The sequence below is a fragment of the Blennius ocellaris genome (assembly GCF_963422515.1).
Source record: "Blennius ocellaris genome assembly, chromosome: 7".
In the NCBI taxonomy this organism is placed as follows: Eukaryota; Metazoa; Chordata; class Actinopteri; order Blenniiformes; family Blenniidae; genus Blennius; species Blennius ocellaris.
In genome coordinates this window covers 16,254,620-16,267,696 of record NC_137656.1, presented here as the reverse complement: position 1 = coordinate 16,267,696, position 13,077 = coordinate 16,254,620, and the positions used below count along the sequence as shown (strand labels likewise).

Below are 13,077 nucleotides of genomic sequence, written 5' to 3'. Positions count from 1 at the left end.
GAACTGTAGAACGCTACAGCGACAGTTAGAAAATGACCAGTAAGCCCAGGCCAAAAAAACCCTCAGTTCCCTGAGTTAGTAACCGAAACAAGTTCCTATGGGGGTGACGGCGATCAGGAATTACCGTAAGATACTATTGCATTCATGCAACTGAGTTATATTTCTTTGTTAGAAAACACAGAAAACTACTGCGCAAGCACTAGAGTGAGATTAAACATATGATAAGAATTTAATATGTGCACTCCACTAACAAAGTAACCAATTCAAGAGAGGAATGTATTAAAAATTGTAATTAATCACAAATTAAAGCTTTGTGTTTGTCTTCGTGAGTCAGTTAAAGCTGCATTCAGGGTTTTGCTTAGGAGTTAATGCACTTTGTTGCAGGTTTAAGTTTTGTTTATTTTTGTGACTACATTAAAAATGTCTTGTTTTGGTCTTATTTTTTCTATGCATACCATGCAGATTTTTGCAGTTTGTATGGACACATACAGCCAAGTATGTTATTTAGCTGAAATGGCCTGTCCTGACTTATTGCAGTGCATTCATCATTATAACTACTGGTATATACAATGTTATTTGTACAAAAATGCCAATGCCCTTCCCTGGCTTATTATGAACAAAAGTGTACAGGTAGATACATCTTGTAGCAGCCCTGAGGCTGAATCCAATATTGCTTTGTTGCGAAACATTGTCAATAAAGTCCTGCCAGTGATTCAATATCTTCAAACCGTGTATGGCTCTGTTCATCACGTCAAGGAGTCTTTCTGGAACTACGGCGAGATTCTGTGTTTTCCTCAGGCAAGTGTGTCTCAAACAGACGGTCATGTCCCCTGTGTGTGTGTGTGTGTGTGTGTGTGTGTGTGTGTGTGTGTGTGTGTGTGTGTGTGTGTGTGTGTGTGTGTGTGTGTGTGTGTGTGTGTGTGTGTGTGCGCGCGCGCGCACACACAATTATGACTGGAATAGCTGCTCAGTGTCTCAGCACCACAAGTGTCCATATTGACTCATCCAGTGGACATCAGGTTTGTCCTTCGGGATCTTCAGATGCAAAGTCATTGGGAACCCTTGTCAATCAGCCAAGAGATGTCTCCAGTCCTGCAACACACAATCTGGAAATCAAACCCACACACACTACACATTTTCATGATATCATACAGCAGGTCAAAGGCTGCAGCGTCATGTAAACAATCATTATGTGTGAAACACAAAAATGCTCATATTTTTCCATACTTGCCAAGACGGGCTAGCATCCTTCAAATTGTGCGAGAGCATTATTAGAGACAAGAGATACAAGAAACATGAGGAACACATTACACTATAATGTAAGGACACTTTTTCGTACGTCTGGTGATTCATTATGAAGATTTAAATAATGGATTTATTGTATACTTGAGCACTTTATATGATTACAAAAATGAGAAATGTATGGATTACAATAAGTATATGTTGAACCTGAGAAACCAAAACGTGTATCAGAGCAATCAATATATGAACAATGAAAAAGATTTTAATGCAACTGTAAAGAAGGATTTTGTGTTTATTGAAATTAATATCAGCTGTAAGAAAAGGGAAATAACCCTAACCTTTTGTTTTGTTTTTTAGCAATTCTTTGTTCCATAAGAACAAAGAATTCAATTCAATTATCTGCTGCTCATCTGAAAAATGCATGTTCACGTACAAACCTGCTTAGTATGTTTAAGGTCTTTGATACTCCTCTTGGTATCTGTCATTGATATTTGAGAGGTGAACTTAAAATAACTGATACAAACATGACTATGCTGCACTTATAAAGCCAGAACAACTTGAAATGTTACTATCAGCTTCAAAACACAACTAATCAAAACATGCAAGATAAAAACGTTTTTTCAAATAATAATCACAAGTATAAGTGCACTATATATTATTTTTGACTGAAAACCAACATATTTTTTCTTATTCACATCCTTTATGTGATTCATTCAACCACAACATTTTCCATGTGTTTTCTTCACTGTACACGCTGAGCAACCCAAAGAACATAACAGCTATTGTATTGTATTGTGGCCAGATTTAGAACCTGAAAGGAGACTTACTCCACATCTCGTTTCTTAATCGTCTTTCCAGATCCTAAGACCTCTGCTACTCGGGACACAATGGGATCATAGTTCATGCTGGCAACAGCCACCACCTCTTCGCTCCTATATGATGCACCAGAAAGGAAACCAATGTGAAGGAGACATCATTTAACCAAACAACAGCAAGAACACTTTGAAATTAAATAATAAAAAAAAAACTGTGTTATCTGTGAACAAAATGTGCAAATAATTACTTCTTACCTGGTATAAAATGCTACAAATCTCAGTTCATCCAGATCTCCTTGTATAATTACATCATCAAATCCATCACCGTAACCTACACAAATGAAAACAAAATAAAACACCGAATTCCAACCGAGTGACATCAATTCTTTATTCGTACTTTAAAAAAAAATACTTACAGCTAAATGGCAGTGTAAAAACAACACAGGACAGTTCTCCTGATGTTTCACGTGTGATACCTCTCATTATGTTCCGTCTGTCCGTTTCACGGCACTGATGAGGTCAATACAGTTATTGCCTACCTGCGTAGCGAATGGTCTTCCCAAACATGGCTGACCAGAAGTAAGGCACAGTTTTGATGTCAGAGGTTCTGCCCATCATGCTCAGAGCAGCCACCCTTCCTGCCAGTAAAGATGGAGGGGAAAAAAAAAAAAGCATCACTTTGAGTCAGACTTTCTATTTCACATGCAGCTGATCTGTAAAAAAAAAAACAACAACAACACTCACCGTGTACGTGAGCCATCTGCCAGTGGGGGATGTTCACCTTCTTGTTGTTGCGTGGTGGGAAAGGAAACATCACGATGTCTCCTCCAGCGAAAACGCCATCCACATTCGTCTGCATCGTCTCCAAGAACATTTGAAGCAAACAAATGTTACTAAATCAACCATAGTGGAGAGAGATTTTTCCACACAGGTTTGCTACACACCTTGTTCACAGTGATGAAGCCCTTGGAATCCAAATGGATGCCGCTCTGTTTCAGGAAGCCTGTTGCTGGAACACTTCCTGCAGAAAAGGAAATCACATTTATTTTGAGGTAATTTTTTTGGTATTAGGACAGATTCAAATTTTTTTTTCCCTTCATTTTATTTCACCTGCTCCAATGACACACACATCAGCACGCAGGACCTTTCCACTCTTCAGTACAACTTCTTTCAGCTGTGTAAGAGAAAATTCAAAAAATGTTCAGGTCTTGTACTCCTGTGTACTGGTGACAATGTGTCAAACATACAAGCTGGTGAATAAATAATAAGAGAGGCAAACCATCCTGTTGAGGAAAGTCATTTATTTCATCTCGTGCCTCATGACCCACACGTTACAACAATAGATGAAGTTACAGACTAACCCTATAAAACTGTACAATGAAAGCAGTCCGGTACGGTGTCACCATCAGGACCCACAGAGATACTTAACTCCTCCGAACAAATTGAAACAAACCAGAGATTTTTCTGTAATGACTAAATTTGCAGCTCATTAGTGAGCAGATTAGCAAGTGAGTGACTTCAAACAAATGTCCGGATTATCGAGGCGGCAAATTAAAACACCCCCGCACTCCTGACAAAGCCCCACTTATTGACTCCTGGAACATGAGGTGGGATGTTTCAGGTCAGTTTGGTAGCTTATTTACGTATGTATTGCAATTTAAAGGGGGTATAGGTTTGACACAGTAGGAGATTTGCAAGCTGCTGTTTCTTATCTGACTTTCACCATGTAATGAGCAAGACAAGACAGTGCATCTGAGCATCAGGTCACGCTGTTTCTCTCACTTTCTGAATACCTGTCCATGATGACCAATCATCTCTGACACCTCATTCAGCATGTAGAACTTCACCCTGTTTGCCTCAAACAACTGCAAAGAGAAATAAAGTGCCACAGTCACAAGCAACACATGAAAGCAACAGAACATTGACAGTTTACAGTTGAGTTTCAATGTGCCCTGCATGATCAATCACTCCTAATGAGGAGATTTACGCTCCCCCCCGTACTGCTGTATTGACCAGGAAAAAAAACACATTTGCATTTTAACTAATAGTTTCCTCTCGGGGAGAAGGCTGATGATGGTACTGCAATGTTGCTTCATGTTCTGAAAAGCTTAATTTCCCAGGAGGCATGTCTCTACCTTCATTATGGCTTTCCCTACTTTCTCCCCGAGAGCTGCTTTAAAGGTGACGGACTCGATCCCAATGACAGAGACGGAGTGGGCCTTGTCAGTGAGAGCTGCAGCCACCTCCATACCTGCCAACACAGCCAGCACACAACATACAGTCAGCATTTATATACGCAAGCCCCAAGTAAATGAGTTAAAAGCTAAACAAATGCAAATGATTTCAGAGAGGGCATGGAGATAAGGAAAATGATGAACGGATGTGTTTATGATGAGCAGAACTGTAGTCAAGTTATGGCTCTGCCCTCCAGAACAGATCTATTTTGTTTATGTTAAAAACATAACCCCCCCAATGTTCTATATGACAGGCTGCTACCTGCAAAGTAACCACTAGAGGTCACTAAAACCTGAACAGTAGTGCTTTGAGGTAAAAGGAGAAATTGGCATAAAACTCTCAGAATTTCACTGAGCAAAGATTAAAAGATCTTGTGTGGTGGTCTCAAAGGTTAGAGAAGCAGACATTGCATCTGGGCACTGCTGGTTCAAATCCCACGGCTGATGGGTGATCACTGTGACCCTCTGAGTATCACCCCTTGTCTTCCTCGTCTCCAGGAAGGGTCAAATTAATAAACTCTTATTTTATCGAATTTCAGCCCTCTCATAAAACTTTTTGTTCTTACAATAAATAAAATTAGCAGTTTCAAAAAGAAAAAGAATTGGGTCACTAAAACTGCACGTAGACTCACATTTTGTTTTTGTTTTTTTCAAATCCAGTCATTTAACTGGTCTAAGCGTGTGTTTGTCTCACCAACAAATGATGTTCCCACGATCACTGCGTTCTTGTTGCTGGCGAGCCTCGCTATGCTGTTCGCATCCTCAGGTGTCCTGAGGTGAAACACATTCCTGACGTCTTTGCCCTTGTAAGTCATTGGTTTTGGTCTTTTAAGCAAAAACGAGAGGAATCATAGTCAGTTGATTGATTCATGACATCATCTATTTGAATGTCACACAGATTTGATGGTTTGTTTTTTTTTGTCTTACTTGCTTCCTGTAGCAATGAAGAGTTTTCTGTACTCCATCCTTAAGCCGTCTTCAAAGGTCACAGATCGCGTTTTCACATCAATTGCTACGACCTGAAATAAAACATTGTAGGGTTAAAAAAACATAAAAACATAATGAGTTCATCTTCTGTGGTTTCTGAAAAAAGGAAAAAGTCAGAAATGCGTCATAAGAAACTGGTACCGTTGCTCACAGGTTATCCTCACGGGGAAAAGCACACTGTGACCACCAGTGGCTATATTAGTTATTCCAGGAGTTACGAGGATGGATGCAGCCGGTTGAGTCCAGTATCCCAAAAGTCAGTTTTAAACTTATATAGGAAACATTTCTAAAGCATATTGCATATTTTAGAAGGTATAAAGAAACTAAAGTTATTAAATCCATAACATTTGTCATTATTTATGTTTATCATTTGAGTTATAACAACAAGTAATATGGACATGTTGTTTTGTTTGTTAAGCGCTTTCAGGAAGAAGCAGCGGTCAATCGATTCACTCAGCATCACACTGATTACCATTAGTTCACCTGCCTTTCAGTTTCAGAGGTCAGCGCCTGTGTCTCACCTCTTTCTCTGTGAGCAGCTCAATGTCGTGATCCTGCAGGAAGTCCAGGGAGCGCAGTCTCAGCTGCTCTGCTGTGCTGTCTAAGGACTAAAGATTAGCAAGTTAGTGCTGAGTTAGACATGAAAACAAGATTGATTCAATCTAAAAGCAATCATCTCACTCTTTTGGGACACTTAAGAAATGGGATTTTAGGCTTACGGCCTTTAAATACTGACAGAAATAACTTTTAACACAGCAATCTGTTACTTTCATGACATCTTCTATTTTTGTGCAGACAATTAAAAACATTTCAAAGCAGGACATTATCCAGGCTTTTGAGTAAATCTCCTGTCAGATTCAGGTATGGCCGGTTACCTCTGCACAAGCTATTTTCCTTTAGGTTGACCTGCATTGACGTGTGTCGCTTCTTTTCCCCAAAGAGTTCCTGCTTTAGCAACACTGAGTGACAGCACCTCTGCAGTCGGTTACATAACTTTGTTGGCCAAATACTTTCTGTCCCAGTGTATGTGCTCAAGATCTGGGTACAAACCTTACTCAGTTTAGGCCTGTCATAGGGAGGATGCCGGTCCATGGTGCACATGACAATCCGGTCAGTGAAGCCCTCCTGCCTCAGCGTCTCTGCACAAACCAGACCCGCTGGGCCTGTCGACACATTTGTGGGCTTACCAACAAAAGGTGCACGGCTTTCATGTTGACGTTAGCGAGATTAAATAAAGAGAACTGAACACACTGACCTGAGCCAATGATGAGAACATGGCTGAAGCCCGTGCTGGAGTTAATGACTGCTGAACATCGGGCCATGGGCTTTAACCTTTTCTGTGACTGAAGGGTCTGGAAATGTTTAAAGATCTCACATCCATTAAGCCTGTTTGTTTACGCTCAAACTTCAAGCCGCCACATTCTTTTAGTAGTTACCTGCTTGTTTGCTCGAATGATCACCTTGTCCTTTTCAACTCTGACCTGGAGCAAACAGACATGGGCGATGTGTACACTTTTTGACGATCCTCAGAGACATGATAAGGCAGGGAATGTATTTAGGGACGGTACAGGTGGTGCAGGTCACCTGGAAGGTAGGAAGGCTGTCCAGACCGGGGAAGTCCTCGATGTCTCCTGTGGCAATGTTGAAACATGCCCCATGCCAGGGGCAGCGCACATGGCCTTTTGATAGCACACCTGAAACAACAGAGGATTACGCCTCACTTCATGAAGTACAAGAGTGACCAACCCGTTATAGGGCAAAGACTCAGACAACACTCAAGCCAGGACTAAAAGCATATTCCTCAACACGCAAAGAAATTCACCGATAGCAATGGTTGTTTAAAAAAGAATGTAGAAATGTTCCGCTAAAATAATAACCACAATGAAAATAAAAGATAACATCACTCACCTTTAACAAGCGGAGCTCCGTAATGTGGACACTTGTGGCCCATGGCTGAAAACTCCCCGTGCTCTTTGATCAACAAAGCTCTGCCACTTCCTAAGTCAACCTCTCGCATCCTGTAAAATGGACAAACACAGAGAAATGCATGGCTATCCATAGCTGATGCAGGTATATAGGAGCAGACTTTAACTTCCTATATCAAAAACAGCGTCCTCCCATTTAGCATTCTCATCTGAAACCTACACTCAAACATTTTAGACTGGCTGAAAGAATCTAAAACATCTCCCATTTTCTCCTTTTGGCCAAGCTTTCTGGCCCCGACTGCAATCTGCTCCCGTTGTGTTAAGTGAGATTGTAAAATGCCACAACTGCTCTCATCTTTCATACAGGACAAACGTCAAGGTATTTTCAGAGGTTTAATGGAAAAGCAATAGCTCCAGATAACTAAAAGAAAAATAAAATACTGCAGTGACACTCATGACAGCAGGGTGAAAGTATGATTAAAGCTTGACTTATTTTCCATATAAACAGTCTCCTCCTCCGTTCAGTGCACGTCGGTGTTCCGCCGTTACCTGACTTGCTCTCATATGATCACTGTGGTGTCAAACTTTGCACAGATGTTGCACATTGCTGAGTGACTTTGCTGCTGCTGCTGCTGCCACTTCCCTCCCTTCTTGTGCTGCTGATGCCAAGGATTTTAATGCAGAGTATCATCCCATAATCGTCCCCTCTGCTCAGTTTGCACTTGCTTCAACCTGCACTGAGAGGGACACTAACAGCTGATGACTAAAGCTGACAGTTTTATCTCCTGGATAAATTCGAAAAGAGAATTCCTCATTTATTTTATGGGGCTGAAACACAAATCTCCTTTTGCAAAGGTGACCTGGGTAAGACAGAACTTGTTTAAAATATTATATTGTCTCCATTACAGTTTCAATAAATTCACTTCTTGTGTTTTAACAGTTGATACATTTACCCTTTACTTGATATTTTCCATAGTTTCTTCTCAAACCACTAAAGGAAAAATTCCCACAAGAAAAGGCATCATTGTGACGCCCAACATTTTTCCTGTCACTCTCACCCTTTGTGTCTTAAGGACGGCCCACATCACATAATATTCCATATCTGTAACGTCTCTGCATCAAAACCAAACACACCCATCCGCCTCCAAGGATCCACGTGCGTGAATGTGATCGGGCAGAACAATAAAATTGCTTACTGTCCATTTTCCAGGTCCTTAACGTGACACACAGAGGCCTCCACGTAGTCCCGCGGTTTGTGGTAGAGAGGCAGCGGGGTGGAGTCGTCGTCAGATCCGTGTCCGAGCGCCCCGTTGGGCCTGCACTCGGCAAAGGGACTCGCCTTGCCATTTGGCGACAACCCGTCCATCTCTTTTTCTTTATCCAGGAGAGAGAGTTCCACTTTAACTTCAACTGCACAAGAGAGACACATCGCACTCAGAAAATGCGTGACTGAACACATTGAGTGAAACCATGTCAACTTTCGCCGAGTCACATGATCAATATACTGAAGCTTTCGAACAGCAACGGTTGAAGTGCTCTGGGCAGAGGATTAATGCCAACCGTCGCAGGGGGACTGCACTATTATACACCTGTCCCCTCCCCTGTTATTTTATTTCTGCCCTTCTCCCAGTGTGCTGGGAGAGTAATTTGCCTTTCAGCAGGTAGCGATGTCTATAAACTTTGAGACAAATTGACTCTGGCGTCTGCACAGCTGAAACAAATGAAAGCACGAGGCAGGCGGCGGGAGAAGTGTGTAACAGCAGCCTTGTCTTCTATTCTTTTGTCCCTTTGCTTTTGCTTACATTTTTGAGTGAGGAGCTCCCATGCAATATAAAATATGATTAAACAGCATGCAGGAAATCAGCCATGACCAGCTGTAAAACATTCTAGTGCTGAATATCCTTTTTTTTTTTTTTTTTTTTTTAAAGTTGCTTCACATTCATTCAACCAGTATGGTAGAAAAATACATAAACACATAAAATACAGACATCTTTTGCTTTTAGTTTTTTTTTTTCTGTCTTTCTGAACGTTTTTATTGTGACTTTATTGCATATTCTATCATCTTATTTTAATGGACATTTGTCAAATAAATGATTTTTTTTTTCACCTTTTCACCTCGATCACATTATTCCCACATCATTACAAAGAGGATAATCCTTGTGAAATGATAAATGAAAATAAAACGGTACACATCAAGATCAAAATGAAGCGTTTTCCTTCATTTCTTGTACTTTTACTCTGAGGAGGCAGCAAAGAAATAATATCCAACATCATACTATCAATCTGTGTTTTTGGAAACATGCAAGTTTCTCAAACGACAAGTGATGCGCCTCGGTTCGGCTTCTACTTGCTAACTATAAGAAATAGTTTTGTAACTCCTTTTTTTTTTTTTTTTGTACTGAAGTGGGCTTTATCTGTTCGGCTGGAAAAATGTGCTGATCATCCGGTTCTTACTCAGTAATCTGGCTGGAATTTTCTCCCGCTGTGCGAGTCTTAATTAAAATCAATGGAAAATCATAATAGTGAAAGAAATTGCATGAGAGAAAAGAAAACGAAAGCTTTCCACAGATGCTGTTGCAATATCTCAGGCTAAATGAGACATTACCACATCTGATCAGCAGTAACAGTTATGAAGTTCGTCAATAGGTAAAAAGCATTTTGTGTATAATTTTACCTCTTTTTTTTTTTTTTTTTTTTTGGGGTGAAAACCAGACATTGTTTTTAGCAGAAATGAGGTAAAGGACACTGGAGTCTTTCTGTATAACTCCAAAGTGTTTGTAACCTTTCAGCGCTCACATTTCTATGCAAATGAAGATGGCACAGAGCCACGTCGTTAAAGCGTTCCTAAGATCTTGTCATGGAGTCATGCCAGTTTAGTCACGCTCTCACTTGAATACCTTCATTTAAACTATGTGTCTGTTCAAAAGCTGAGCGTAGACAACTTGTCTATTTTTTTTTTTTTTAGAAAAAACAAAAATATGAATTATTTACGTCTTATTGATTTGAGGCAACCGTGAACATGTTTACGTTCCCTTGGCTTTGGACATTTTTCTCTCGTATTTTCAAAATGAAAGCTCCGCCTGCGTCCACTGAACTTTTTGAATTGCAACATTACATAAATATTAGCTCACCTTTGTAAGAGCAGCATGCTGATGTCTAACTGTTTGTCATTTAACTAGAATATTTTATAGCTTTTTCTTCTTGATGTAATTAATTCAAAAATCAATTTCTTTCATACATGCTAACATCCAGAATATAAATCGTCTTCATCCAGATAGCTGATGTAATTTAATGTGAATCTAATGATTAAATCAGTCATTAGACAAACACACACACACACACACAGTGCTGGCAGCTCAGCTAATGAGTCACTGCAGATATAACTGAAGGAGACGTGTAAAATCAACTATACAGTACACACTGTAGTAGCTATTAAAGTAACTCTAATATGTAAATGATAATGTCATCAATTACAAATTCCTAGTATGTATTATGCACCTAATTGTAGCTGATGATGGTGAAAGAGTGAAAATACCCTGGTACAAATGCCAGTACGCACAAACACACACAAACATTCCCACCTCTCAGCAATCTAAAGCAATCCAAACCACCAGGGAGGTTTTTTTTTTTGTTCTTGGGTAAGTCTAACTATTAAACTCTGATGAATTTGTTGGCTTGGAAATGTTTGCAGTGAGCTTCAGTGCAGTTGCTACCTGCTGGGCCCTTCATATAGTGTCAGTCAGGTGTTGTGTCTTCAGGAGGTCTCTCCCTCCAAAGGCTGAGTCATCACAGCTCCCTGTTAATCATTTGCTCAATCAGATTGTGCTTCTGGCTCTGATACTGAGATAATCGCTGTCGTATAATTCACTTAAGCCTGCGCAAAGGAACCGAATATAATGCGCTATAATGTGTGCAATAAATACATGTAAAATAAACCCAATATGGCACAACATTCATCCAACCTGTTGGGCAACACTGTTTTCAATATGCCTCAGACTTTGGGAATGTGAGAGGTTTTTAGCATTGTAGAGCAAAGTCACAAAGAATCAGAGTTTCATTTTCAAGATGGTTGCACACAGTGTGACGTGTTGATATGAACATAGGTTGAGGCTGTGGATGATTTTAAGTCATTTAAATGATTCTTAACTATAACTACTATAGTGTTTCTTGTGCACATGGGTGAATAAAATGCGTAACTGGACATGTCCATACTGTTGTTTTACTTACAACGTTATGATAAACTAGATGTTACAGCCAGTTTTTAGGTTAGGATTCCAATCAGAGGTAAATGAATCACCGATTACTCTAAAACTACTTAAGCTTTCATTTTCCTTTGAAAACAAGTGTGTGATGTGATTACGTCAGGTCAAGTTTAACTTGTGGCTGAGTGTTAGTAACTGGAGGTCACGCTGTGATTTACATGGACTAATTGGTTATCAGAATCCTGGCGGTCAGAATTCTCTACTCCATCATTTGCATACAACGAGTGTCTCATGTCTTTCACTTCTTCTTTTCTGAATAATGTCCCTGATTGCCGAAACACAAATGGATCCACACAGTAGCAAACTGTCATATTTGTTTTGCACTATGTAATCCTCTGAAGCGACGAAGCCATGGAGAGCATTTAAATTACTCCCACACAAAAACACTTCATTGTAAAGCTGAAGAGGCTGATGTGAAAGCGTTCCAAAGAAGCAAGGCTGAAAACTGTTCAAGCAGACCAAACTGTCCATGTTTGATTAAAGACAACTTTGTTTTGCCACAGTTTGTCTTCTTCATCTACATGTCTTCAAAAAAGACTCAACCACCAATAATCATCTGTGAAAGAAATCATGTTTACCACTAAACCCGAAGGACTTTACACATTTAACACGAAATCAAAGTGAAAGGAAATCTTTAGTTGAACTATATTTTAGCAGCACTTTAATGATTTGCTCAACTCTTACAGTATTACTCTTTTATAAATATCTGATTAATAATATAAAGCACTAAAATGTATCATATTATGGACACAGATTTTGCTAATCGGTCATCACTGCTCAAAACACTGCAAATTAATGAAATGAAACCTGAGATTTACATGTCAAACAGATATTAATGTGTTTATTTTAATTTGTTACTGTTGTTGATGTTCTTGATGACCATATTCATGAAAGATAAAGAAGTTGTTAGGATGAGTTTGAGGGTTAAAATCATACCATTTTGTGAAGTGTGACTGTTAAAGGTGATCAACAACTTTAGGAAACCATTGATATTGAGGACAAAATAATGTTATTATTATATATGAAATGTGTAATATAATATGCATAATATAACAACATTGAAAAAGAAAAGAACACAGCTTTAACATAATTTTGTTTCATTGTGAACTGCATGAAAGTTCCAATCAGGAGTGCCTGTTTCTCCTGTTATTGTTCTTATTTTAGGCTTGAATTATTTAAAATTAAACAACTCAGATGTTTAAAAAAAACAAACATGATGCTCACCTGGTTTGGTTTTGGAGAAACATCCTCCCATGGTGGGCCCGGGATTGAGGGACACCCAGGGTGAGGGAGGGAGGGAGGGGAGGGAAGGGAAGGGAGGTCCGGTCAGATCTCCGGGCTGGGCTGCTCGGTCGGGAGGCAACAGTGACACAGGTGTGGAGGTGTGAGATCTTGAAGGTCCAGGTTTTCCATTGCACACCTCAGCTCCTCCACATAATCTGCACAGAGTCAGAAAAAACGATAACACACAAGGAACGCTCTAAAAAAAAAAAATCTCTCAATAGGAAACCTGTGAGGTGCTCATTATAACATGTTTTGAGGGGGGGGGGGGGGTAGAGTGGTGATTAAAACTCAAAATTACAGATTTCTGTTTTGACCTTTTCATTTAACT

The 13,077-nt window shown here is 39.7% G+C and overlaps 1 protein-coding gene across 1 annotated transcript; it reads right to left on the bottom strand.

Annotated features, from left to right (window-relative positions):
• Positions 1 to 1,049: 1,049 nt before the first annotated feature.
• On the bottom strand, positions 1,050 to 12,720 carry aifm3 (AIF family member 3; the record flags this gene model as incomplete). Its single annotated transcript, XM_080499315.1, has 20 exons — positions 1,050 to 1,092; positions 1,228 to 1,248; positions 2,070 to 2,174; positions 2,313 to 2,388; positions 2,597 to 2,695; positions 2,802 to 2,919; positions 3,002 to 3,078; positions 3,168 to 3,231; positions 3,851 to 3,922; positions 4,193 to 4,308; positions 4,986 to 5,116; positions 5,219 to 5,310; positions 5,800 to 5,886; positions 6,329 to 6,435; positions 6,528 to 6,630; positions 6,715 to 6,759; positions 6,863 to 6,972; positions 7,187 to 7,296; positions 8,400 to 8,613; positions 12,690 to 12,720. 20 exons carry the CDS (start codon positions 12,718 to 12,720, stop codon positions 1,050 to 1,052), a joined length of 1,821 nt encoding a protein of 606 aa, XP_080355441.1.
• Positions 12,721 to 13,077: the final 357 nt, after the last annotated feature.